Here is a 26,702-nt window from a genome sequence, read left to right as displayed (position 1 = left end):
TAGCGCACAAAGGCCGAGTCCCGACACGCACCCATCCCCCTCCCGGCTCGGGGTGGTCCCGGTCCGGGGGGGCTGCGGGAGGTGGGGAAGCCCCAGCCACGCCGCCCGCGATCCCCTCCCCGGGCCGAGTGCGCGCTGCCCCCGCCCCGTCTGCCCGTCCTCCCGGGGAGGGGTTGGGGGGCGCGGCGCCCACATAACCCTCCCTCTTCTGCGCTCGGAGCCACCCCTCTCCCCTCCCTCCTGCGAACACCACCGCCTTCCCTGCCACCGCCGCCACCTCGCCCGACGTTCCGCAGCTCGCCGCTGCCGGAGGGCGGTGCGCGGCCGGTGCGCGCCGGAGGCGCCAGATGTGCAGTCCCCGCCGCCACCAGTGACCAAGCCGCAGCCCGAGCGCTATCCGGGCCGCCTCACTAATGCTGCGGGGGCGACCCTGAAAGCACCCCGCATTCCCTCGGCGGGGACCTCGACACTCCGAGCGTTGTGCCCCAGACCTGCCCTCTCCAACCCAGTCCGCCCGCGTTTGGACATGGAGGGGGCCGCTGTGCCCGCAGCGGGGGACGGCCCAGACTTGGGGTCGGGGGCTCCGGGCTCTCTCCCAGAGGCGGTGACGGGGGCGACCGCAGCCCCCGCGGCGGCGGCGGCTGTAGTCCCGGAGCCCAGGAAGCCGCACGGGGTGAAGCGGCATCACCACAAGCACAACTTGAAGCACCGCTATGAGCTACAGGAGACCCTGGGCAAAGGCACCTACGGCAAAGTCAAGCGGGCCACCGAGAGGTTTTCAGGCCGAGTGGTGAGTGAGGAAATCCGCGGGGGGCGCCGGCTAGACGCAGCTGGGGATCGAGGGCGCGTGGCGCGGGGTTCTGTGCACGCTGGGGCGCTCTTGTGGGACAGGGGGTCCAAGGGAAACCCCGGAAAGACTCCTCACTCTGACCCCCGGCACCGGCACCCTGTGACTCAGGCGTGTCTCTCTCCTGAAACACTTGTTACATCCTGTCTGCACATATTTTGGGAGTTTTTTTTAATCCCAGCAGCAAAGTAGTGTTTATGATTTGCAGACAACGTTGGGAGTGTCGGGGTCTCCCTCGCGGGCAGGCATGCAGACTGTGCCCAGGAATGCTTAATTCCTCCAACTCCAGACAGATCCACATCCTCAGCTCAGAGCCGGTCCCCTAAGTCCCGTGTCCTCTAGGTGAATGCGGCCCCCTGCACCCACCCACCCATCTACCCACAGACCCTCTCTCACCATCATCCGACTCCGGCTCGCTGCTGCTGCTGCAGCGGCAAGTGGGGCGGACTCGTGCCTGTTTTTTTTTTTTTTTTAAGAGAGAGGGTTTAGGGAACAAAAATAAAGGCTGTGGTCAGCCTTAGGGTTGTGATAGTTTTCCTGGTGGCTTCTGAGAGGGCTGAATTGCCCATGGACAAGTGCAACCATAAAGATGCAGAGTTGCACTGGACTCTGTATTTCAGGTCCAGGCTGCAGGGCAACTAAATTGCTTAAGGCCCAACTGCCCCATCCCCTGTGACAGCTGAAACCCTGCCAGGGTCCCAGCATCATTTGCACAACCCCAACAAGCGCTTTGAGTGCCTTGAGGTCTCTGCACCATCCCAGCCTAGGTTTGTTGTCATTTTCCTTTCTGCACAACAGGCCCTTGAAATCCACACTGGTTGTGGCAAGAGGGTTGGGTTCAAAGTGTCTGACTGTTGCATAAAGATTTTGTGTGGTGTGTGGCAGAAAATGAACATGAATCTTTGATTTGATTTGAGCAGATCCGATGTATTTTAATCGGTTTAGGACCAAAGTAAGGAATCGATTGTGGGACTCCTTGTGTGCATGTTTGGGAGGGTATTCTGGGTCCCAGGGTTGTTTATAAACGTAACAGGTGACCCACAGGGAAAAAGAGAAATGAACCGTCGAATGAAATTGTAGGCTCATGTTGACATTTTTCTTTTGCCTTTGCACGGGGATAGTTATGTGGAAAAAATGAGGCATTATCAGCAAAGTTCAGCCCCCAAATTCTCAGATATCTGGATATAGCAGGGTGCATGAATAATCTGGATAACCTCCTCATTTCTCAGCTTCATTGTTTGGGTTGACATCACTTTGTCCTATAGCTTTAAAAAAATCTGTTGCCAGTTAATTGGAAATTCGAGACATCGTACATATATTTTTAAGCTGCCTCAGTGATAAATTCTGTAGTAAGCAAGGAGCAGAGAATTCACTCTAAGCAGGTGCCATTTTCCTAGGCTGACAATTTTAGGCAGATGGGCTGTGGAGATGCCCTTTGGTGAACACACTTTCAGGTTTGCGGAAGAAGAGGCTGAGAAAAACGCACTTCATTCATGCTTTTCTTCTGAGGTGATATTCCCCAGGCTGAATAAGTAAAAACCAAGCTTAGCTCCTCGCTCATGTTGTCTTAATAGCTGTTGAAGAATCGTGCAGGGAAGTCGGAAAGAGGAATAATGAAAAACAGATCCAGGCATTTCAAGCTGCAGGTTGAGGGTGTGAGAATGTGAGGGGTTGAATGGTAAGGGTGTGGCTGATATCTGTGAGGGGACAAAAAATGCCCAAGTGCTGGGAGCTGCTGCAAACCATTTGAAAGAATGAAACCTTTTCTTCTGGCAAATGCCTTTCCAAGCTTCTTTGGGGCTTCCTGTCAGGCGTTTTTCTAGCCGTATGAGCCACAGACTGGGTTAGAGTGAAACGGACTTGCATCAGGAGGCAGGAGTCTGCCTTTCTCTTCTCTTGGGCTTGTTTTCTCTGTTATTTGCAGAAACCCTGAACATTCCGTCAGGATTTAGTCAAATGACCACGGGGGGGCGCCCTGAGAACAGAAGAGGCTCTTTTTTTAATCTCAAGATTTACATTGGCTGTTATTGTCCAGCCCTAGTTCAGTTTCCCATTGTGCTATTCATTTCACTTAAATCTCTTGTTTTACTCAAAAATTATGTAAAGATTTTGAATCTGGCAGCAGATCCAGGCCCAGAAACTGGCAGTCTCCAAATGGCTTTATTTATTCATGGGACCGCTTCTACTTGACAGCTAAGTTCAGAATGCTGGCAAAATCATCTAGGGGGAAGCTTGCCTTAAACAGATGGGAAAACTGAGGTTCGGTGAAGGGAAAGTCTCCTTGGCCCTGAGTCCTCCCCCTGCTGAGAACCCTGCTCACAGATGGTGTAAGAACTTAAGTGAGAAACAGGAGCTGTCAGGTGGAAAATTCCCTTTGCCTAGCTGGACAGAAAATAAAACAACAATAGAAAATCGGTCAGCAAGTTGTTCTTGCCCATACGGTGCTGGTGACTCCGAATCTGTCAAGAGCAGCACGAGATTTTCATATAAAGTATGAACTTCGGGTTGTTTTTTTGTGGGGGGTTCCAATGATGCACTAAGCCACAGCTTGCTTTTGAAGTGCAGTAGAGGAGAATCGAGAGAGCGCTGTCCGCCTGCCTTATTGGTCTATGAGTAGGATTTTGAAGTGGTGTTTTATTTTAATTTTATCAACACCTTTTATAGCATCTCTCAGGAGGTGCAGTGGCTTTACCCTGCTTTGCGTATGCGAGTGGCTCAAGTTGTGTGCTGGGTATCAGGCTGCTTGAGATACTGTGAAACTGACATTCGTGGCAAAAGCAGGGGCCCCTCTCAGAGACGACAAGACATCTTCAAATATGAGAGTGTTGTGGCTTCTAATTACACATGTAGCCGGACCGTCTGAATAAAAGAAAACACAACATCATCTTCTCTGTTCTGTGAAAGGCGCTTTGGAAGAGAGTTGCAGAATCAGGAGCTTGGAGTCAGCGATCCAGCCAGCCCTCTGAGTGATCCAGAATCAGGAGCTTGGAGTCAGTGATCCAGCCAGCCCTCTGAGTGATCCAGGCATCCTCCTCTCTTCATTCCCAATGTGGCCTTGCAGCCACTGCTTGAGGATGCCCACAAGACAAGTGGCTGGTTGCAGACATTAACAATCCCAACAACGAGGCCCTCAAATACTTCAGATACTCGACCCATCACTTACTAGCTTTGTGACCTGGGGCAAGCTGTGCAACTTTTTGATACCTCGGCTTCCTCATCTGTAAAATGGGGCGATTTCGTGGATTTGTGAGAATCAAAATAATCTGTATAAAGCCTCAAGAGGAGAAATTAGCCAATTTAGCCCCACCTTTTAGCAGATTTCTTTCTCATTTCATTTAGGTTGTAAGACCATCAGAGAGGCATGATGTGTTGGACAGTTAGCCTTGTACCACACAGAGAGGGGTAGGGAAATTGTCAACTTTTCAGGGTAATTAAATACGTGCTAGGTTAATTAGGGAGGTGCGTGCACAGGAAGCCGAGGCAATCAGCTAGGTTCAGATAGGATCTGAATGCATTTCTCAAGTCTGGAAATCAGGCCTTGTTTATTACACAACATTTGTTTTGATACAGTTCTGGCCAGGACTGTAGGGTGAGCCCCTGTGTCATAATAGGAGCCTGTGTTTTGTTTGAACTAAACTCCGTGGACTTGTAGGCCATATCAAGCATCGCCAACAAACAAAAACAAAAGCAAACAACTTTTGGGGGGAGAAATGTCATGTGATCACCTCATCGCCAAGGGCCAAGTTCAACTTTCTCTCAGTCCCAGGTCATCACTTGTGAGCACTGTGTGGTGTAGTGTGAGCAGGAGGTGGGTGTCTGGGAGGTGTCTGGGAGGGGAGTGCAGGACAGGTGGGCAGAGTGTACCCCCAGTCTGCCGTGGTCTCCCCCCCCCCCGCCATCAGAGTGCTAGCTTGGGTGATGTGAAGTGATTTGACCAAAAATGGATGTTTTATGCACTGGCCAAAAGTTATTCATAGCCTCATGCTGGAAAACTGCAAATCAGGGAGGCAAATTAGTAAACTGCCCTGCTAAACTAGGAGGTGTGTGGATGTCATATGCACAACAGCTGAAGTGCCTGCCAGGTTGTAGCTAAGGCCCAAACCCAGGTTTAGAATATAAGGGACCTTGGCAAACATGTGGTCCAACCTTCTCCGGGAGGTGGGAAAAATAAGGCACAGAAGAGTTAAGTGACTTTTCTGGGGTTGCACGGCTGTTAAGTGACTGAGCTGGGTCTAGAAACCTGATTCTTGCCTTGATATTTTCCCATGACTCATTTAATAAATCTTTACCTAGAGCAAGACAAGGAGTTCCTGAGTAGCGTAAATGGTTAAGCACTAGACTGTTAGCTGAGAGGCCGGCCATTCAAACCTAACCAGAGGTGCCTCAGAAGACAGGTCTGGTGATCTGCTTCTGAAAGGTCACAGCCTTGAAAACTGTATGGAGCTCAGTTCTGCTGTGCACAGATGGGGTCACCATGATTTGAAATTGACTTGATGGCAACTAACAACAGCAGAGTAAGACATGGTTCTTACTCTGAAAGCCCTTATAATTTAGTAGCAAAGATGAGATGTACTGACAAATAGTGAACTAATTCTGTTCAGTTCAACAAAGATTTATTACCATCTACCATATGCTTTGCGGGAGAAAGATGTGGCTATCTGCTTGCGTAAAGATTACAGCCTTAGAAACCATATCGGGGCAGTTCTACTCTGTCCTAGAGGATCTCTGTGAGTCAGAAGCCACTTGACGGCACCCAACAACCACAGCAAGCTGTACAACCCTGGGCAAGTTACTTAGCCTCCCTAAGTGTCAATTTCCTCATCTGTAAAATGGATCTAACTAGAGTGCACACATCGTAGGGTTGTTGTGAGGATGAAATGAGAAATGAATGTCTGTAGAGCACTTAGCACAGTGCGACACGCCCCCAAGCTCTTAAAAATGTCAGCTGGTAGTAATAACATTAGCAGTGGTAATGAGGAAAGGGGTGGCCCTGTCCAAGATCAAGCTCAGCTCAGTGAACTAAGCATCCGTGAGCTGCATTCCAACTTGCAAATCACCTGAAATAATCCAGACCTCAGCTAACAACAACAACAATAGTGGAGGTACCCATGGCCAAGTAACTGCTTACTCTGTCTCTTCCACCAGACTGTAAGCTCCCTGGGTTTCATTCATCTCTGTATCCCAGCATTTAACATGGCAAGTAGCATATGGTCAAAAAAACCCATTGCCCTCGAGTTGACTCTGACTCATAACAACCCCTTGTGACAGAGTAGAACTCCCCCATAGGGTTTTCTTGCCTGTCATCTTTATGGAAGAGGATTGTCAGCTCTTTCTCTTGCAGAGCCGATGGATAGGTTAAAACTACCAGTGTTTAGGTTAGCAGCCAAGTGCTTAACTGTTGCACCACCAGGGCTCCTAGTCATACAGCTGGACAGTGTTAACCAAAGCTATCTGTCTCTAAACAAGAGCTTCCAGAGAAATCAAGCGCATTCCTGATGTTGCACAGCTAGTGACCTCTGGGTTTGAGCGTGGTGCTTTAGCTAGTGGACCAAAACACTGGGCAATGGGTGATTCTATTCCTAGGTGATCCTTCAGGAAGGACATAGAGGAAAAATTAAAAAAAACCCCAGACCTGTTGCCATCAAGTCAATTCCGACTCATAGTGACCCTATAGGACAGAGTAGAACTGCCCCGTAGGGTTTCCAAGGAGCGGCTGGTGGATTCAAACTGCCGACCTTTTGGTTAGCAGCTGGGCTCTTAACCACTGCACCACCAGGGCTCCATAGAGGAAAAGGGCCAGGTAAATACTGTCAGATTAGGAGGGCGTGTTCTCCTCCAGTTACTGGGATGACAAGTGCCTTTGAAGATGACTGTTGATTTGGATTTCACAAGACTGAAATGTGGGACATTCCAGGCAGAGCACAGATTCCAGAGCATTTATCATGGGTGTTTGGGGAAAGATGAGCAGGCCAGATTGTTTGGGATGTAGGGTTTATGCTGGATGCATACATAGTGGGAGACAAGACTGATAAGACAGGAAGGGGGTAATAAGAATAATATTTAATAACAATAATAGTAATAGCAGCTAATACTTAACCAGTTGTTCGGCTCCAACTCATGGTGACCCCATGTGTGTCAAAGTAGAACTGTGCTCCACAGGGTTTTCAATGGTTGATTTTTTGGAAGTAGATCTCCAGGGCTCAAACTTCCAGAACTCAAACGTCCAACCTTTTGGTTAGCAGTCAGGCACATTAACCGTTTGTACCACCCAGAGACTCCAGCTAATACTGAGTGCATATAACTTGTCAGATACATATTAACTGATTGATTCCTCATAAGCATTCTGCTATTATGCCGTTCTTCAGATGAAAATACCAAGTCACAGAGAGGTAAAGCAGCCTTCCCAAAGTCACACATAACAGCAGAGCAAGAGTTTGGACCCAGGCAGTATGAATGCAGAGACTTTGACCTTCACCCTTCTGCTAGGTGCCCTTGGGTGCTTCTGAGCTGATTCTGAGCCCACTCCTTTGGCATGCTGGCTTGGAGTAGGGAGGCCACCTTGAAGGTTTTCACAAGAATTGAGGTATGAGGAGATAAGGATCAGAACCCAAATTGGGGGAGAGAGACGTGTCTGCTTCTGGTGAATTCTCAGCTCATTGGACACTGAGTGTGTTTTAATGAGCCAGGTCAGGAAGCTCTCTGCCTGGACACACACTGAGCTCTTTGTTTCCCTGAGCAGCCTCAGACTCTGGAATCCTTGGGGGCCTCTGGAGGGGTCAGCTGGTTCACTCCCCTGCCTGCAGACAGAGGGCACCCACGCCATGCCAGGATGTCTTGATCTTGATTCCTCCTGTGAAGCAGCGGGAGATAAGGCGTTGAGTCAAGGTACCCTGTCTGTTGCTTGGCCCTGTCTAACCATCTTGAATCCATCCTGCGTTGCTGCCTCCTGTCAACACCTACCATGCTGCCAAGCACATAGTAGGACCTCAACAAAGGCTTGTAGGCTAGAACTGAACGAGTATATTGAGGCGGGATGTCATCACTCCTGACCTCCAGGAGCTTTTGGATTTGTTAGGAAGAGAAGGCAATGCCTGGAAATGAATAGGAGGGGGGTATGCAATGAACTCTGCAAAGACAGGCAGACCCTTCCCTCCACAAATTCTCTTTCTCTTCCATTTGCTCCTCCTTTTGTTAGGGAGGGACGTACATCCAGGGCTTGTCGGGTTCCTGGCCGTGGCTTCCTGTCCTCAGTGGCTCCGGAGTCAGACAGCCCAAGTCTCATTTGTCTTACCCACATGAAAGTCCTGCAGCATCTGTAAGTTATGATTTGTGAAGTATCTGCTTTAAAGCCGAATGCATTTATCTTCATGTTGGCCCAGACAACACTGTGCAGTGCAGGAGTGAGAAGATCCCAGGCCCGGAATAGGAGGGGCCGGGCCAGATGATCCACTCGTGTGTGGAGTCTGGCTATATTGATAACATTCCCTGGAAACGGCCCAGGAGCGGCCAGATGTTGAATTCCTGGTGAGGTTCTTTGGTAAACTTTAAACTGCATGTTAAAACTGGGGCTGGGCACTTCCATGCCTAGGTATATACTCCAGAGAAATGCAAACATTTGTCCACTTAAAAACTTGTGCATGAATATTCATAGCAGCATTAGTCATCATAGCCAAAAAGTGGAATTTATCCCAAATGAATGGATACGTAAAATGTGCTGTATCCATTTTATTTATGGAAAACTATTTATGGAATATTTTATCTCTTCCATAATTTTATTTATGAAATATTATTCCACAATAAAAAAGAATGAATAAAAAAATACTGATACCTGCTGCAATGTGGATGAACCTTGAAACCATTATGCTAAGTGAAGGAAGCCAGTCACAAAAGACTGCACACTCTATGATTCTGTTCACACAGAATGCCCAGAATAGGCACATCCATAGAGACAGAAAGTAGATTAGTGGTTGCTAGGGGCTGGGGGAGGGAGGTTTGAGGGAAAATGGGGAACGACTGCTAATGAGTATGGGGTTTCTTTTAGGGGTGATGAACATGTGCTAAAATTGGTCGTGGAGATGGTTTTTAAGTTTTTGAAGACCAGGTGGTGTAATGGTACAGCGCTCGGCTGCTAACCGAAAGGTCGGTCGTCGGTTTGAATCCACCCAACAGTTCTGAGAGAGGAAGACCTGGCAATCTACTTCTGTGAAGATTACAGCCTAGAAAACCCTCTGGGGCAGTTCTACTCTGTCACATGGGGTCGCTGTGAGTCGGAATCAGCTCAACGGTGCCCAACAACAATAACGACGGATAGGTGAATTGTGTGGCATGTGAGTTACATCCCAATAAAGTTTTTATAAAAAAAATTCTGGGGGTGGTGGTTGGGAGTGGGGATTGGGATGGGAGCGCTTATCTGTCAGGCCTCCAAGACCCCAGCCTGTAGGTCCACCGACCTCTACGCACATTTTGTATAAGAAGCAGAAGCAGTGCTGTGCACTTGTCAAGACAGAAAGCCTTGGAGCCAGACCACCTGAATCCACATTCCATCCCCTCCCTTGACAGTTGTGTGACCTTGAGCTAGTTACCAAACTCATTTGAACCTGCATTTTCTCATCTGTAGAAAATGGGGCCCATAATAGTTCTTATTTTTGAGATTTGTTGAGAGGATTCAATGCAATGATTGTAGCTAAGCCTTTAGCCCAGTGCCTGGACATTGTAAAAGAAACCAAACCAAATCAGTTGCTGTTGAGTTGATTCTGACTCATGGTGACCCCATGTGTGTTGGAGCAGAACTGTGCTTCATAGGGTTGTCAGTAGCTGATTTTTCAGAAGCAGATCTCCAGGCCTTTCTTCCGAGGCACCTCTGTGTAGATTCAAGCCACCAACCTTTTGGTTCGTAGCTGAGCGCTTAACTGTTTACACCACCCAGGGACTCCCTGGACATAGTAGGTGCTCAATAAATGCAGCCAGAGTCATTGCTAGTCTAAAAGGCGCTTTTATGTGAATGAAGAAAAGGCCTCTTTCTAGGTGGACAATTTGAAAAAGGCTCCCCTCCTGGCCTGAAGCAGTTCCCTCCCCCAGATGCAGCAAGGATGGTGTGGGGTGGGTGGCAGGCACGTGCCCACTCAGCTGGGTGCCTCGTGTGTGTAAGATCTGCACATCCATATTTGGCAGCCCTGGTGGTAGTGTCCATTATTCTTACTAACCACCACTCATCACTGCTGTGGCCAGAGATTCATCATAATAAAGACACAACGTACACTGGTGGTTGGCGTACCTCTTCTCCCTTCTAATCTAACAATAAAACAAACGTATTTAATGAGTACTTACTAATGTGTCCAGAACTATGGGACATTTCAGAGGAGAATATGACAAGTTCTGCCATCGAGATACCTAGAATTTAGTGGGCACGTGACTGATGCATCTGGAATAACCTAAGAGCAATGTAAAGCATTGTATAAATAAGGGGTAGGAGATATAATTATGATGTAAAATAGGACAGACTTACATTGGCACACCGATTTTACAAATGAGATGGTTCAGCCAAGAATCTATGCGAAGAATTTCCTGGACTGTTCTTGCTTTTAGTCATTTAATGTTGATGTTGTTTAAACAGGTAGAAGTGCAGAAAAAAAATTTAGAATAAATGTGGAAATTTTGGATTTAACTAGAAAAATCTGAATTGTAGAACCAATGGATAATATTTCCTGGTTGGAATTGGCTATCCATTCTCTTTTTCCTCCTAAATGTTGCATGTGTTTCAAGATTTTTGTCTTTTCAGTTAAAACTGGAAACATATGAGGAAAAAAAATGCAGCTCAAATCCAGTCCTACTACTCAGTAGCTAGATGCCCCTGGGCAAGCTGCAGATTTCTTCTGAGCTTCTTTTTTCTCCTCTAGACAATAGGGTTACCAATATCCTACCAAGTGGGATTGCCATGAGAAATAAGATTTGGAAGCTCCTAGCGCAGAGCCTGGTGCATAGGACCCAGTTGCTGCCAAGTCCACTCCGACTCATGGTGACCCCATGTGTCAGAGTAGAACCGTGCTCCATAGGGTTTTCAATAGCATATTTTTCAGAGGTAGATTGCCAGACCTTTCTTCCGTGGAACCTCTGGGTGGACTCGATCCTCCAACCTTTCAGTCAGTAGCCAAGTGCATTAACCATTTGCACCACCCAGGGACTCGACTCTTAAAAATGAGAGGCATCATTATTATTTTGGTGAGAAGTAGTAGTTAGAGTCCCTGGTGACCTTCTTATCTTAGACCATGGTTTTCCCAGCTTAAAACCGTCCATGGGCTGAGTGGAGACTAAATTGAATTTGCTATGCCCTTCAAGGCCTCTCCTGGTTCTCCAGACTCCCACTTCCTTATTCCTCTGCCTGAGCCTCGTGTACATTTCCTTTGTAAACAGTGTGGTTTTGTTTATTTGTCTGTACACTCCCTCCCCTTTCTCCACCACTAGAAGGGAAAAAACCCCCAAAAAACCCAAACCAGTTGCCATTGAGTCAGTTCCCCACATGTTTCATAGTAAAACTGCACTCCATAGGGTTTTCAATGGCTGTGCTTTTTCAGAAGTTGATCACCAGGCCTTTCTTTTGAAGCTCTTCTGGGTGCGTGGGCACTGCCAACCTTGTGGTTAGTAGCCAAGCTGAGTGCTTAACCATTTATGCTGCCCACAGAAGGGAAGCAGGAGTGACGTATGACTTACTCTCCCGTGCATCCTGGGCTGGAGCTCCGTGCCAGGCATATAGTAGGTGCTCAGTAAGTATGAATGAATGAGTGAATGAACAACTGCATGAAGAGTGCACCAGGAATCCTGACACGGGGTAGTTCTGTGAAGGCTGGGAGCACCCTCTCCTTACCACTGTGTGGACAGCTGTTGTGAGTCCAGCATTGCAGCCTCTTAACTGCAGCCTTGCATGGAGGCTGGGGAGAAGGAGGCTCACGCCCAGCCCAAACATATTTCCCACCCTTGGCAGCTGCTCCTGGCAGTTCTTTGGAGCTCCACCGCCTCCTTGGGCTGTGCTCACACTTTTCCGTCTTCCTCCGAAGATTCCAGCCCCGCCTTTGAGAGAAGCCCTGGTGATCATCCCCGGTGAGTGTGGAAGCCTTCGATGCAAAATGCATTTGCAAGGTTTGCAGAACATTTCTCACTGGGCTGTAAATCAAGTACTTTAAGAATTGTAAACCTGCTGGAGTGTGGAGCTAATGTATGTCTGGAAAAACCACCATCATGGGTTGACTTTTAAACTCGAGGAAAGAATACCGCTTCATTTACTTTCATTAGAGATATTGAGAGCCAGGATGAGATTTCCAAGAAGGTGCTAAGAGGTGGCTGTGGTAGGTTTAGCTCCTTCCCTGTTAAGGGGAGGGGAATGGTGGAGTTCCAGTGGCCCAGAGCTCAGCTTTAGTCTATTTGGTTGAAGGACAATTTCCCAGTAAAAAAGTAGCGGCTTCTTTCTCCTGTTAGCTGCTGTAGAGTTGGCTCCAACTCATGGTGACCTTATGTATAGAGATCAAAACGTTGCCCAGACCTGTGCCATCTTCGTGATCGGTGGTTATGTTTGAGCCCATTGTATAGCTGTTGGGTCGGTCCATTTCATTGAGGGTCTTCTTCATTTTCGCTGACCTTCTGCTTTACCAACCATGATGTCATTTTCCAGCAATTGGTCTTTCCTGATGACCAAAGTAAATGAGCTGAAGTCTTGCCATTTTCACTTCTAAGGAACTTTCTGGTTATATTTCTTCTAAGACTGATTTGTTCTTTTGGCAGTCAATGGTATATTCAGTATTCTTTGCCAACACCATAATTTGAATAATTGATTCTTCTTCTGTCTTCCTTTTTCATTGTCTAACTTTTGCATGCAAATGCATCTTTCTCTTAGTATCTCCTAATGCACCCCATCCCCTTCTCCCTGGGCCAAGCTCCTAACACTGATGTGGCACAAAGGCAGCTGATTGCACTGGGTTAGAATGAATCCTTGCTGACTGTTATCATTTCACTGTGAGTTGGGCTCAGCTCATGTATGATTCACCCCCACCTGCTGAGGGACACTCACATCCCAGTCTTTACAGAATGGTGGAAGGGAGGTGGATGCACCACTCTGTTAATGTAGGCAGCAGCATATGTGGTTGTAAGAGCGTGGCCTCTGGAGCCAGACTGCCTGAGTTTGAGATCCTGACTCATAGCGACCCTATCGGACAGGGTAGAACTGCCTCATAGGGTTTCCAAGGCTGTAATATTTGCAAGAGTACATCACCAGGTCATTTCTCTCTTGGAGCCGCTGGTAGGTTTGAACCACCGACCTTTCGGTTAGCAGCCAAGAGCTTAGCCACTGCTCCACCAAGGCTCCTTAGAACCCTTGTCATTTCTGATCCTCAGTCCTTGTGGTCCACACTTACCCCTCCCTGCTGGTCTATGTAATGAGACTGATCTGTTGTATCTTTTTGCTTTAATCCCTCAGAATTTCATCCTTTTGCATCAAACACATCCATTATTCAGCCTTGACTTTCTCAATATCAATGAAAAGAGATCCTTGATGCAACACAGTCGCCTTATGTGGTCTTAGTAGATTTGAAAGCGAGCTCTTTCTTCAAATAACAGAAACAGTGAGAGGGAAGGGGCTAATATTCTAGAGGTACGATGCTGAGCTTCAGTGGAGCTTCCAGACAAAGACAGACTAGGAAGAAAGGCCTGGCAATCTTCTTCCAAAAATCAGCCATTGGAAACCCAGTGGATCCCCACGGTTTGCTCCTCAGCCAATCATGGGGATGGCATAGGACTAGGCAGCTTTTGTTCCCTTGTGCATGGGGTCATCACGAGTCAGGGTCTGACTTAATGGCAGCTAACAACAACATCATCATCATATCTGGTGATCTCAGAGCCCAGCCACAAATGTGTCAGATGGCAAGACAAGGAGGTGAGAACTCCACCTTGCATCTTCCTTTTGGTTAATTGATATCTGTTTCCCAGGCAAAATTGAGTGGAATGCTCGGGGAGGGAGTATATGTGTGAGTGGGTGTGCAAACAGCTGGTAGCAGAAGTTCTGGATAGGAGAGGAGAGGAGAGGAATTAAGGGGAAATCTCCACTGAGTCATATCCACCTTTGTAAACATGTAGGAAGGCCCTGAGCAGAAGGAGGCTCCTTTCCCTCACAATTATAGTTGCAGGAAACATTTATTGAGTGACGAGTGTGTGCCAGGCACTGTTCTAACTACCTTACATACTTTCTCTCCCTTGTGCCATTATTACGATTATGTGCATTTTGCAGACAAGGAAACAGAGGCTTAGAGAGGTTGAATGACTTGCCCAAAGTCACAGAACCAGGATTCAGGGCTGGGCTGTCTGACTTCAGAGCTCATGGACATAACCATGGGCTCCATGGCCTCTCATGGGTACAGAATCCTGGAAGCTCTGTAGCACTCTGCTTTGGTTCTTCACCCACACAGCAGGATGGTAGGCACCCGCTGAACCCAGACTTAACACTCACAGAAGTTGTCTTCCAAGCTTGTGGAAATAGCAGTTTAAGTAACTTAGTTCTATGATTATGGTGTTGGTGGTTCAATGGTTGAATTCTCACCTCCTATGCAGGAGACCTGGGTTAGATTTCCAGCCAGTTTATCTCATGTTCAGCTGCCACCTGTCTGTCAGTGATGGCTTGAGTGTTGCTATGATGCTGACCAGGTTTCAGTGGAGCTTCCAGACTAAGATTAGTTAGGAAGAAAGGTCTGGTGATCAGCTTCGAAAATCAGCCAGTGAAAATCCTATGAATCGCAATGGAACATTGTCCAATCCATTCTGCGTGTGGTCGGCATGAGTTGGGGCCGACTTGACAGCGGTTAACAGCAACCAAGTTCCGTGATCCCAGTTTTTCTGTGTCTTACTGATTTATGTACTTCCAGTGCCTACTTCAGTGCCTGGCAGATAAAAGGGATGCAGTAAGTATTTATGAAATGGTAGGGAGTGGTTTTATGGGAATGTTGGGTGCTAGTCCTAGCATTGCCACAATTGAAGCTATGTGACCTTGGAGAAGATACATCCCTTCTATGGCTCCAATTATATGGATTACATTTCAGTGTAAAGAAAACAAAAATCCTCAACTGGCCCAATAAGCAACATTATGATACATGAAGAAAAGCTTGAAGTTGTCAAGGATTTCATTTTACTTGGATCCACAATCAACGCCCATGGAAGCAGCAGTCAAGAAATCAAATGATGCATTGCATTGAGCAATCTGCTGCAAAAGACCTCTTTAAAGTGTTAAAAAGCGAAGGTGTCACTTTAAGGACTAAGGTGCATCTGACCCAAGCCATGTGTTTTCAATTGCCTAATGTGCATGTGAAAGCTGGACAATGAATAAGGAAAACCGAAGAATTGATGACACCTTTGAATTGTGGTGTTGGCAAAGAATATTGAATATACTATGGGACTGCCAAAAGCATGAACAATTCTGTCTTGGAAGAAATACAACCAGAATGCTGCTTAGAAACAAAGATGGTGAGACTACATCTCACATACTTCGGACATGTTATCAGGAGGGATCAGTCCCTGGAAAAGGACATCATGCTTGGTAAAGAAGAGGGTCAGCAAAAAAGAGGAAGACCCTCAACAAGATGGATTGACACAGTGGCTGCAACAATGGGCTCAAGTGTAGCAACAATTGTGAGGATGGTGCAGGACCAGGCAGTGTTTCTTTCTGTTGTACATAGGGTCTCTATGAGTTGGAACTGACTCGATGGTACCTAAAAACAACATGGCCCCAACTAACTTCTGTGTAAGAAGAGAGCTCTGGGCAAGATTTTTTTTTTTTTTTTTGGTTTATTATTCATTCAACAAATACTTGTTAGGTACCTGTTATGTGTCAGATACTGCTCTGGGTGATAGGGGTAGAATGGTGATGAGATAGATGAAGGTCTTGCTCTCTTGGAGCTTACATTCCAGCCCCTTCTAGATTCTGTATTTTGGGAGTCTTCCTGGCATGTGCCTGGACTGTTTTGAAGTGGCCGTTGCTGAGTCTCCTTTGTTTGTGTCTTCCTCCGTGCATTAGTGTCTCAGGGCTGCCATAACAACGTACTGTGAACTGGGTGGCTTACAGCAACAGAAATTTACGAGGTTAGAAGTCTGAAATCAAGGTGTTGGCAAGGCCACGCCCTTTCTGGAGGATCCTTCCTTGCTTCTTCTAGCTTCTGGTGTTTCTGGCACTCCTTGGTGTGCCTTGATTTGCAGGTACATCACTCCAGTCTCTGCCTCTGCCTTCACTTGGCCATTGTCTTAGTTATTCAGTGCTGCTATCACAGAAACACCACAAATGGGTGGCTTTTACAAATTTATTTTCTCGCAGTTTAGGAGGCTGGAAGTCCAAATTCAGGATACCGACTCTAGGGGAAGGCTCTCTCTCTCTGTTGGCTCTGGAGGAAGGTCCTTGTCTCTTTGAGCTTCTTCTCCTAGGCGATCTTCATGTGGCTTGGCATCGCTCTTCCCCTATCTCTCTTCTGCTCGCTTTTTTAATCTCTTTTATATCTCGAAAGAGATTGACTCAAGATATACTCAACACTAATCCTGCCTCATGAACATAAAGACAACTCATTCCCAAATGGGGTGATAACCACAGGCATAGAGGTTAGGATTTACAACACATATTTTTGGTGGACATAATTCAATCCATAACAACCATCTTCCCCCTGTGTCTTTGTCTCTCAGTGTCTCTTCTCTTTATATAAGGACAGCAGTCATATTGGGTTAGGGCCCACCCTACTCCTGTATAACCTGTTAACCGATAACATTTTCAAAGACTCTATTTCCAAACAAGGTCACATGGAGCTCTGGTGGCGCAGTGGTTAAGAGCCATGGCTGCTAACCAAAAGGTCGGCAGTTTGAATCTACCAGCCGCTCCTTGGAAACCGTATGGGTCAGTTCTACTCTGTTCTGCATGGTTGCTATAAGTCAGAATTGACTCGATGGCAATGGGTTTGGTTTTTTTTTTTAATTGGTTCATGGGTTAGGACTTCAACATGTCTTTGTGGGACACACAGTTTAACCCAGAAGGAGTGTTCTAGAAGCTCCAACAGGGCAGGGGTTTCATCGGCTTTGTGTACTAATGGATTCTAAGTGCCTAGAGCAGAGTCGGGCAAATCCATGCATAAATGAATAGTAGCAATATCTCTATTGCTGACAAAATCTCAGGCTATAAAAATTCTGGGGCTAAAGCCTGAGAAGGAAATTAAAGAATGAAAATCCGATTTTCTGGGGGAAAAAACAACAACACTGTCTTGTAAAGGCAAGATACAGCCTAGATTGGAAAAGTTTATTATCTCTGCCAGTTGAGGGATTAGAGAGTCAGGCGGGATTCCTTCTTTTTAATCTGGTGATGCTTTTTGCAAACCACAAAGAAAACAAAGCAAAAACAAAAAATGCTCCCATTATTTTTCCTTTGCTTCAAGCAGAAAAATCACTTTCTTCTTAAATCAGCTCATGAAGTAAAAAATTATAACAAATATTTTGCATTTCTCTGGTGGTGGCACAGTCTGAATTCCTTTCAGCTCTACAGCGAGTTCTAATTTTATGAAATGTTTGGATTAGCCACCAATTTTCCGGTGGAATTTAGGAGGCTTGTATTCGTACTTATGCTTGAAGCGAAGAAATCTCATAAAATCCGTTCACTGTCTTCGGCCCAATGGGATGTTCTAACCAGGGACAAAATGACCATCAGCAGAATGATGCTGAAGAAAGAGCTCACTTTGGCAGCTGCAGGTAGGCTTAGTGGATGGTGGTGGCATGTACTTGAATTGCAGTCTTTGGGGCTTGGCGGGGCAGCATACCACTTTCAACTGATCATGGGCTATAAAAATTCCAGCCCAAGCCCAGTGCCTCGTCCCTGACCTTGTTCTTTCAGTTCCCGGAGCCAGAGAACATTAGGGCATCTGGTAATTGGGTGAGAGGCACTTGATAGCACATGGTGCTTTAACAGCTCCCCCTCTGCCCCCCCGTAGCACATACTGCCTTGTGTTATAATTTCCAGTTTACATATCTTTTCTCCTTCTAGATCTGCCCTGTCCGATACAGGCACACATGCCACCTAACAACAACATTAAAATAGAAATTAACTACAATGAAATAAAATAAAAAAAATAAGGGCACTTCTAATTTTAAGTGCCCAGTAGCCCTGTGTGGCTAGTGGCTACCATTGGGTGGTGCAGGAAAGAAAGATCCTTGCTGTATCATAGAAAGTTCTATTGGATAGCGTTGCACTATACTCTGAGTTTAATGAGGGCAGGGACCTGCTTCACCCTATGCCTTGCTTTATTAGCTCTGGAGCACTTACCACTATCTGAAATTATTTCTAAGCAACATCATTTGTCATACATCTCCAGTGCCTAGGGGGAAAAAAAAAAAAGACTCATAGCAACCCTATAGGACAGAGTAGAATTGCCCCATAGAGTTTCAAGGAGTTGGCTGATGGATTAAAACTGCTGGCCTTTTGGTTAGCAGCCGAGCTCTTAACCACCGTGCCTCACTGATTGTATTTAATGATACATCTCCAGTGCCTAGAATAGTGCCTGGTATTATAGAAAGCACTCAATACATATTTTCAAAATGGATAAATGAAGTTATCTGTCTGACTCAGCATTGCTTTTCATGTGCCTGGCACATAATGGGACTTCAAAAAAAACTGAATGAGTACTTATAGAGTTGTAACCACTGAATGGAGGCATTGGTGGTTTAGTGGTGGAATTCTTTCTTTTTTCCTTTTTTTATTGTGCTTTAAGTGAAAGTTTACAGATCAAGTTAGTTTCTCATAGAAAAATTCATACACACATTGTTATGTGACCCTAGTTGCTCTCCCTATAATGTGACAGCACACTTCTCCTTTCAACCCCGGATTTCCCATGTCCATTCAACCAGCTCTTCACCCTCTCTGCCTTCTCATCTCACCTCCGGACAGGAGCTTCCCATTTAGTCTCATGTATCTACTTGAGCTAAGAACACCCTCTTCATGAGTATCATTTTATGTCTTATAGTCCAGTCTAATCTACGTCTGAAGAGTTGGCTTTGGGAATGGTTTCAGTTCTGGGTTAACCGAGAGTCTGGGGACCATGTCTTCCGGGGTCCCTCCAGTCGCAGTCAGACCATTAAGTCTGGTCTTTTTACGTGAATTCAAGTTCTGCACCCCACTTTTCTCCTGCTCCGTCAGGGACTCTCTGTTGTATTCCCTGTCAGGGCAGTCATTGGTGGTAGCCAGTCACCATCTAGTTCTTCTGGTCTCAGGCTGATGGAGTCTCTGGTTTATGTGGCCCTTTCTGTCTCTTGGGCTAATACTTTCCTTGTGTCTTTGGTGTTCTTCATTCTCCTTTGCTCCAGGTGGGTTGGGACCAATTGATGCATCTTAGATGGCTGCTCGCTAGCTTTTAAGACCCTAGATGCCACTCAGTGGTGGAATTCTTGCTTTCCATGTGGGAGACTCGGTTTCAATTCCCAGCCGACGCACCTCATGCGCAGCCGTCATCCCTCTGTAAGTGGAGGTGTGCATGTTGCTGTGATGCTGAACAGATTTCAGTGGAGCTTCCAGACTAAGATGGACTAGGAAGGAAGGCCCTGAGATCTACTTCAGAAAAATTAGCCAATGAAAACCCTATGGAGCACAGTGGTTCCATCCATTGCACATGGGGTCTCCATGAGTTAGGGACAGTATTCCCTTGGGCCTACTCTGGTCAAGTCCAGTTACGGGCACTGAGGCGTGAGAGACTTGCATGTGATCTAATGGGGGAAACAGAGACACAGGCAGGTAACTGCAAGACTTCCTGAGAAACGTCAGGAAAAAGACAGGTTTCCTTTTAGCTAGGAAAAGCAAAGCAAATCTTGAAAACCAGCTTTTCCCTTGTTCTGCTCCTGACTCAGTTTTTACACATTGTGGCTGTAGAGCATGCCTGTTTCACCCAGTGTGTTTGTGTGCATGTGTGCGTGTGTGTGTGTGTGTGTGTGTGTGCATGCGTGCGTTTGGTGTGTGTGATGGGGTCCAATAAGCTGTCCTGTCAGCACTCTTGTTCATACCTGCTTTCAAGGTATGAACCACTTAGAAAGGCAGCAAGCCCCTCAGAGTGGGGAGCTGCCCAGATCTCCTGATCTACTTGGGAGAATCTTGAAAAATATGAATAAAATAGTCTGTAGGATCCCTGGATGGTGCAAATGATTTATTCTTGGCTGCTTACCTAGAGGTTGGCAGTTAGAACCCACCCAGTGGTGCAGAAGAAAGACCTAGCAATCTGCTTCTGTAAAGATTACAGCCAAGAAAACCCTATGGGATGGTTCTACTCTGTAACACATGGCGTTGTTATTAGTCACAATTGACTCGACAGCACTCAGTAACAACAACAATCTTACAGTAGTAGATCACCAGGCCTTTATTCCATGGTGCTGCTAGGTGGATTCGAACCACCAACCTTTCAGTTAGTAGCTGAGCACAAACTGTTTGCATCACTACGTTGTTATTAGGTGCTGTTGAGTCAGTTCCTACTCATAGCGACCCCATGTACAACAGAATGAAATACTGCCCAGTCCTGTGCCATCCTCACAATTGTTGTTATGTTTGAGCCCATTGTTGCAGCCTCTGTGTCAGTCCATCTCATCGAGGGTCTTCCTCTCTTTTGCTGACCCTCTACTTTACCAAGCATGGTGTCCTTCTCCAGGGACTGGCCCCTCCTGATTACATGACCAAAGTACGTGAGATGAAGTCTCGTCATCCTCACTTCTAAGGAGCATTCTGGCTGTACTTCTTCCAAGACAGACTTGTTCTTCGTTCTTCTGGAAGTCCATGATATATTCACTGTTCTTTACTGATGCCACTATAGATAATGTAAATTGACTATATAAATAACATTTATTGACTACTGTGTGACTTACGAGGTAGTTTATATGTGTCATCTCATGTAATCTTCACTACAACTCTGTAGTGATTATTCTTCCCATGTTACAGTTAAAGAAGTTGATGCTGAAGTAATCAAGGTAGTTTAAGTAACTTGAGTTAGACATCCCAGTCCATCTGACTCCACTGAGGGCTTTTCCTGCTACACCAGTGGTTCTCAACCCTGGCTGAGCATTACTGTAACCTGAGGAGCTTTTAAAAAACACTGATGGCTGGGCTCCATCCCAGAGGCTCTCTGGAGATGGGGCCCAGGCATCTGTATTTTTTAGAAGATCCCTAGGTTATTCTAATGCACGGCTAAGGTTGAGAGCTGCTGGCCAGAGGATGCTGACTGCCGATGTCCATGGTGCCCCCCTGAAAGTGCCCCACCAATACCTGGTCCAGCTGGGACCTTCTTCACAGAAAGGTGAGTCTTCCCCGAATCCAGTCCCCACTGCTGGTACTCCTTACCATCCACAGGGGATTGCATGCTTTCTCCCTGGAGGACTGTCCGAAGCCGTCCGCCTGGACCCCGGCCGGGACCTTTGGCTCTGTTGCATAATATGCTGCCTGTAAATCGGCAGCCAGCTTGTTTTCTCTTTAGACTCCGGTTGTAGTGACCTTTCTGTGTCTGTTTATTTCAGGGAAATAATTCCATCCTGAAAAATCAAGTCCCTGGGGGCTGAAGAAGTGCATGTGGAGGGACTTTTTTTTAATGGGGTGACCTGAAATGGCCTCCAAAGAGGCTACAGCTGCTCCCTTTACACGACCCCCAACATCATTCCTCAGGCTCATGTTTTAAGGCCAACCCAACCCCCAACATCGTTTGCTCAGGCTCATGTTTTAAGGCCTGTCTATTGATAATAATAATAATAGAAAGGATAAGAGCAGCTAGCACTTTTGGAGGATAAAGTGTAGGCTGACCATACTGCTGTGCATTTTGTATGTGCTATCTCATTGCATTTTGCCTTTTGAGAGAAAATAGGAGTCTGAGATCTGGGGCTTTTTAATCCTGAGAGTGGGAGCAATTACAATTGCGCCACAATTTGCTGGCGTTGTTGGGAGATGAGGTGTTCTATGGACTAGAGAAACTACCATATTGCATGCTGTTGACTTGACCAGGATAGGAGGTGGTGGTGGTGATAGTTGGCTAATTGAATAGCCCCTAGTGTTCAACCTGCCATGGGTCTCAGTCAAGGGGATAGAGAATACTGGTTAATCTGATGAATTGGTTAAGTGGAAATGCTAGTAAATTATAATAAAAAAACCAGGCTCTCAACCTTAGCAGTGCATTAGAATAACCTAGGGATCTTTTTGCTATCGTGTTGATTTTGACTCATGGCAACCCCATGTGTGTCAGAGTAGAACTGTGCCCCATAGCGTTTTCAGTGGCTTATTTTTTGGAAGAAGATCACCAGACCTTTCTTCCAAGGCAACTTTTGGTTAGCAGCTGAGGGTATTAACTGTTTGCACCACCCAGGTCTTTCTCCTGCAGAGCTGCTGGGTGAATTCAAACCGCCAGCCTTTCGGTCAGCAGCTGAGTGCTTAATCATTATGCCACCAGGGCTCCTTGTAACAGAGAGCTATAAATATACTTCCCAGGTTACTGAAGATCACTGATTTAAGAGTCAGTCCTGTAAAATTTTTTAGCTATTTCTTGTGGAAATCTTTCTCAAGCAGATTGTACACTTTCCTGTCTTCTTAAACCAAAGTACTTTGAAGGCAGTTAAGTGTTTTCTTGTCTTTGGGACCCCTCCTAAAGGCTCCTTAGTACCGTGTTTTGGAGTTCTCATGTCTGCTCCTTACGCTTGTCTATGTTCTCCCTCATCAACTTTCTTTTCTTTTTTTGTGTGTGTATCCTTTCTGAAAGATAAAATTCTTCTTTCCCCTACAGCCAAAATAATATGTGCCCCATACTGAAAACTCACAAGACATAGAAGGATTAAAGATTCAAGGTAAGGTTAGTTGTCATGTCTCAATTCTATCACTGAGACTGTGGCTTTCTAGAAAGATTTTTCCAACTTCCTTACAGATTTGCTGGGACCAAGCTTGTGAGTACTGTGTTAGTAGGAAAACTATGGGTGACCAACCATGGTGGTTCAGTGTATCGATTCTGACATTTCTTTGGGTGGCTTTTCTAAGGTCTTATTTCAATGTAGCCATCTCATATGGTCTTGACAGCTGAATAGGCTCTGACAGTGTATCTACCCACGGTCTTTTTTCTCATGTAGCAGAATGAGCTACCATGGGGAGAATTGGACTGGCCAAGGTCTAGTTAGTAGGTGGCAGGGCTAGGTCTCTTGACTCAAGGTCAAGTGCATTTCCCATTTCACCATCTTTTACTTGTGTTCTAGGTTGTGGGGTTAAGGGATAAGTGGCCTTGGAGCAAAGGAGATGTTGCTATGTTTGGATAATTAAAACCAGGAAAAACCCACCTTTACCTTAACCATCTAGGTTGTTCAGGTGACAGACTGTTTTAGAAAAAAATGTTTTTTTGAGGGAGTGAGAAGCAGAGTTTAGTGCTCTCTTTAGCATGCCCGACCCAATCTCTGAACATCGGTCTTAGATTAATACTGAGATGGACTCAGAAACACACTTGAAAGCAATTTGCATTATTATCCTGTACATAGCTTACATTTTATGACCCGCTTAAAGATGCAAGGAGCATAAATCTTGGGGGAGGACCATCTTATTTACTTGTTCATCTTTACTGCAGATGGAATGCTTGCATCAGAGCGGGGCTGGCTTCAGATGTCTGCTCCAGGATATTTTAGCCGAACTGTATGAGTCCATTAAACAAATGTAAGAGTTTTTGGGAAAGAAGAGCTATGTTTTAAAGCAAATGTTTTACACGGAGAACATCTGGGGAATATTGGTATTTGTGTATACGGTACATCAGAAAGCAGCGTGGCGGGGTTCAGCTGGGATCTTTCTGGCCTGTGGTTGCTGGGTTTGACAGTTTTGTTGTAAGGGAATGGTTCTTATGAAGTATTGCCGTGAAGACAATGCTTGATCCAAGAGGAGTGTCCTTGTTTAGCCATGCACTAAATTGTTCTGATTAGCTCCCCAGCCAGACCTTCTGTGACATTTGGATAGTCTGATATCTGAGCTGCTTTTTCCCAGGGCTTGAACTCCAGAGAAAGCAAGCATCACGATGCTAGGGCTCAAGTGTTTCTTCTGTACCCCGTGGTTCCACAGATGTGATGAAATGTGAAAATAGGTATGGCCCAGTGGAGGAAGCTGTGGCCGCAGACTCCGGTTGAATTTGAGGAAATTACAACTTTTCTCAGTCTCAGTTTCCCTTTCCTGCAAAATAAGTAGCCCAGCTTGTGGAGAGTAAAATAAAATGGGGTGGTGTTATATACATAGGAGGAGGGTCACTGACACAATATGGTTGTGCATGCATGGGTTTGTGGTCTCATCCACAAATATTAGAAGTGGTATGAGATCAGAGTGAAATCTAGTATATCATCTGGGTAGATTATCTGACATTAGCACCTTGTGGATACTGGGCCTGGTGGTAGTGGCTGGATGGATGGGAAAGGAATAATTTTTATAAACGTTAGGACTTATGATAGTCATCGTGTTTGATTCAATTCAACTTAATAAATATTTATTGAATGTCTACTATGATGCCAGACTCTCTCTTGACATTGGGGACATAAGGGTGAACATGATAATTATGATTCCTGTCCTCAAAGATCTTGTAGCCTTTGCTTGTTATGTCTGATATTGACCATGAACAACGTTCGCTTTTATTGGGTTATATATTGACTATAATTTTGGTAGCATGGACAATGATTGGTAAATATTTGTATATGTGAACAATATTCAGCAGAGAATATGGCTAGACTTACTGCCCCCTCCTGTAAGGCAGGTCAAAATGATCCTTACTGAATCCCATTCAGCCAAAAAATAAAAAACATTTAAAAAAGGGGAGGTGGGCAAAACTCCATAATAATTTAACATGGCGTTATTGTGGTAAGAGGAAGTTATTGTAAAAGTTATATCTGGATGGGTCTTGGAGACAGCATCTTGACTAGGACTGGATGAGTGAAGTAGTCATAGATCCATTTTGTAGAGGAGATGACTGAACTTAAGGCACTCAATATGAGTGAGTGAAAGGGACAGTGAAGATATTCTTGGCTCTTTTGAGGATGAGTGAATGAATAGCTCTGAGCAAAGTGAGACTCAATTCTGGTTTGAATGGGTTCTGATTTAGGAGTATGAGACATGGGGGTGGAAGTGGGGGAGCAATACATGGAAGGACTTCTCAGGAAGTCTCCCTCAGCACATAGACATCAGCTTGCCAGTGATCTCACAAAAGAACACTTTGCCGGGAAGTGTCTTGGAGTTGCCTGTGCCAAAGTCTGTGCATCTTCGTATCCCATCTTCTGTCTCACCTGCTCCTTGAAGCCCTCCCTGATTTCTCCAGCCCACACCGCAGCTGGGTGCTTGCCTGCCTAGTAACCTTGTTCTCTCTTCCCACGCCTTATCGTCGACATCTCCTGGTAGCAGTTAGGACTCTTGCTTACAAGTGACAGAAAGGGACTCTGACTCATTGAAGCAGAAAATGAATTTATTCGTAGGGTGTGGGGTATCTCACAGAAAAAGTCTTAGAAATACTCTGAGGAACTAGGTATGAGGAATTACTAACAGACAATCTCTTCAGGATATTGCTGTTGGGATGAATGTCCCAGCCATTTTCAGACTACTCAAAATATTCATTTCTGGGGAAAGAGCTTCTCTTGGCCAAATTCTAGGGTCATATGCCAACCCATTGGCATGGGAAGGGTGAGGTACCTTGACAAACAGGCTCTTTAAAACTGTGTCCGGTGGGGTAGGCTGTTCCCAAGACCAAAGGCAGGGCGTTCCTTCCGGTAGAAGTTACCTTCTTCTGCTCTATGGGTGCAGGGCAGGCAGGGGCCTCAGTGTCCACTACCCTCTTCAGTTGGATTGTAAGCTCCTCCAAGGGCAGGTGTGGTTCAGGTTCTGGAGGACCCGCACTGATGCCTTACTCAGGGCAGATTTTCCAGAATTGCTTGCTGGGAGACTGACTTATCACCGCATGGTTCTAGGGACATGACCCTGAGACCCTCCTGTCCAATCTATCTTTTACTCAACTGCTTTGGCTGCCACCACAGGGAGCAGCAAGGAACGTTGACAGATGTGCTTTTGAAGATGAAAGTGGTTTAAATACTGGTTTCTAAAAAAAGACTTAAGAAAGTGCAATTTTGGCCTTGGTGGGGTCTTTGCCGCCAGAGATTCCCATTCAGCTGGTATTTATCAGACACCTACTGTGTGCCAGGCACTGAGCTAACTGATTTGTTGGTGTGGGATGGAGGTGAAGGGTATGGCTTTTGTGTGCAGTGAGACCCACCTCTCCTATTAATCAGTAGTATGCCCCAGGCAAGTTACTTAACCTCTCTCAGACTCAGTTTACATTCATTAAGAAAAGCAAAAATAATAATGCCTCTGCAAGAATGTAATGAGTGAGTGGCTGAGAAGTTTAAACAGGATGGTGCCCAGTGCCTGGCCTGTAGTAAGGACTTGATAACTGGTAATTATTATTATTACAATTAGCTATTATTGGGAATCATCCCCCAATGCCTCTGGAATTGACCCTATCATTATCTCCTTTTTAAAGTTGAGGAAGTTCAGGCAGGTTCAGTGATTTTGGTGCAAGTAAGCAATGCAATACTTGAGAGATAAGTAAAAGGAAATCAGTGACAGGTGGCTGGAGTTTTAGGTTGGGTGGGATGATGAGATGTCCCACCTATGGTTTTACGTTTTTAAAGGATCGTTCTTGATACTAGGTCCATTGCAGTAACGGCTTTCTTTCTTTCTTTTTTTTTTTGGTATATGGTATGCACCAGACAGAGCCCCTGGCTGGTGCAAATGGTTAATGTGCTTGGCGGCTAACTAAAAGTGGAGGTTCGAATCCAACCAGAGGTGCCT

General features: G+C 45.9%; 1 protein-coding gene across 1 annotated transcript in view; it reads left to right on the top strand.

Annotated features, from left to right (window-relative positions):
- Positions 1-526: 526 nt before the first annotated feature.
- Positions 527-26,702, top strand: part of NUAK1 (NUAK family kinase 1) — an 87,299-nt gene continuing 61,123 nt past the window's right edge. Inside the window, exon 1 of the mRNA XM_004374015.3 lies at positions 527-790. Within this exon, the coding sequence (XP_004374072.2) occupies positions 527-790 (264 nt within the window). The remainder of the gene's footprint in view (positions 791-26,702) is intronic.

The sequence above is a fragment of the Trichechus manatus genome, unplaced genomic scaffold, assembly GCF_000243295.1.
Source record: "Trichechus manatus latirostris isolate Lorelei unplaced genomic scaffold, TriManLat1.0 scaffold00027, whole genome shotgun sequence".
In the NCBI taxonomy this organism is placed as follows: domain Eukaryota; kingdom Metazoa; phylum Chordata; class Mammalia; order Sirenia; family Trichechidae; genus Trichechus; species Trichechus manatus.
Note: the sequence above shows the minus strand (reverse complement) of the source record. Positions and strands in the feature narration are given on the sequence as shown.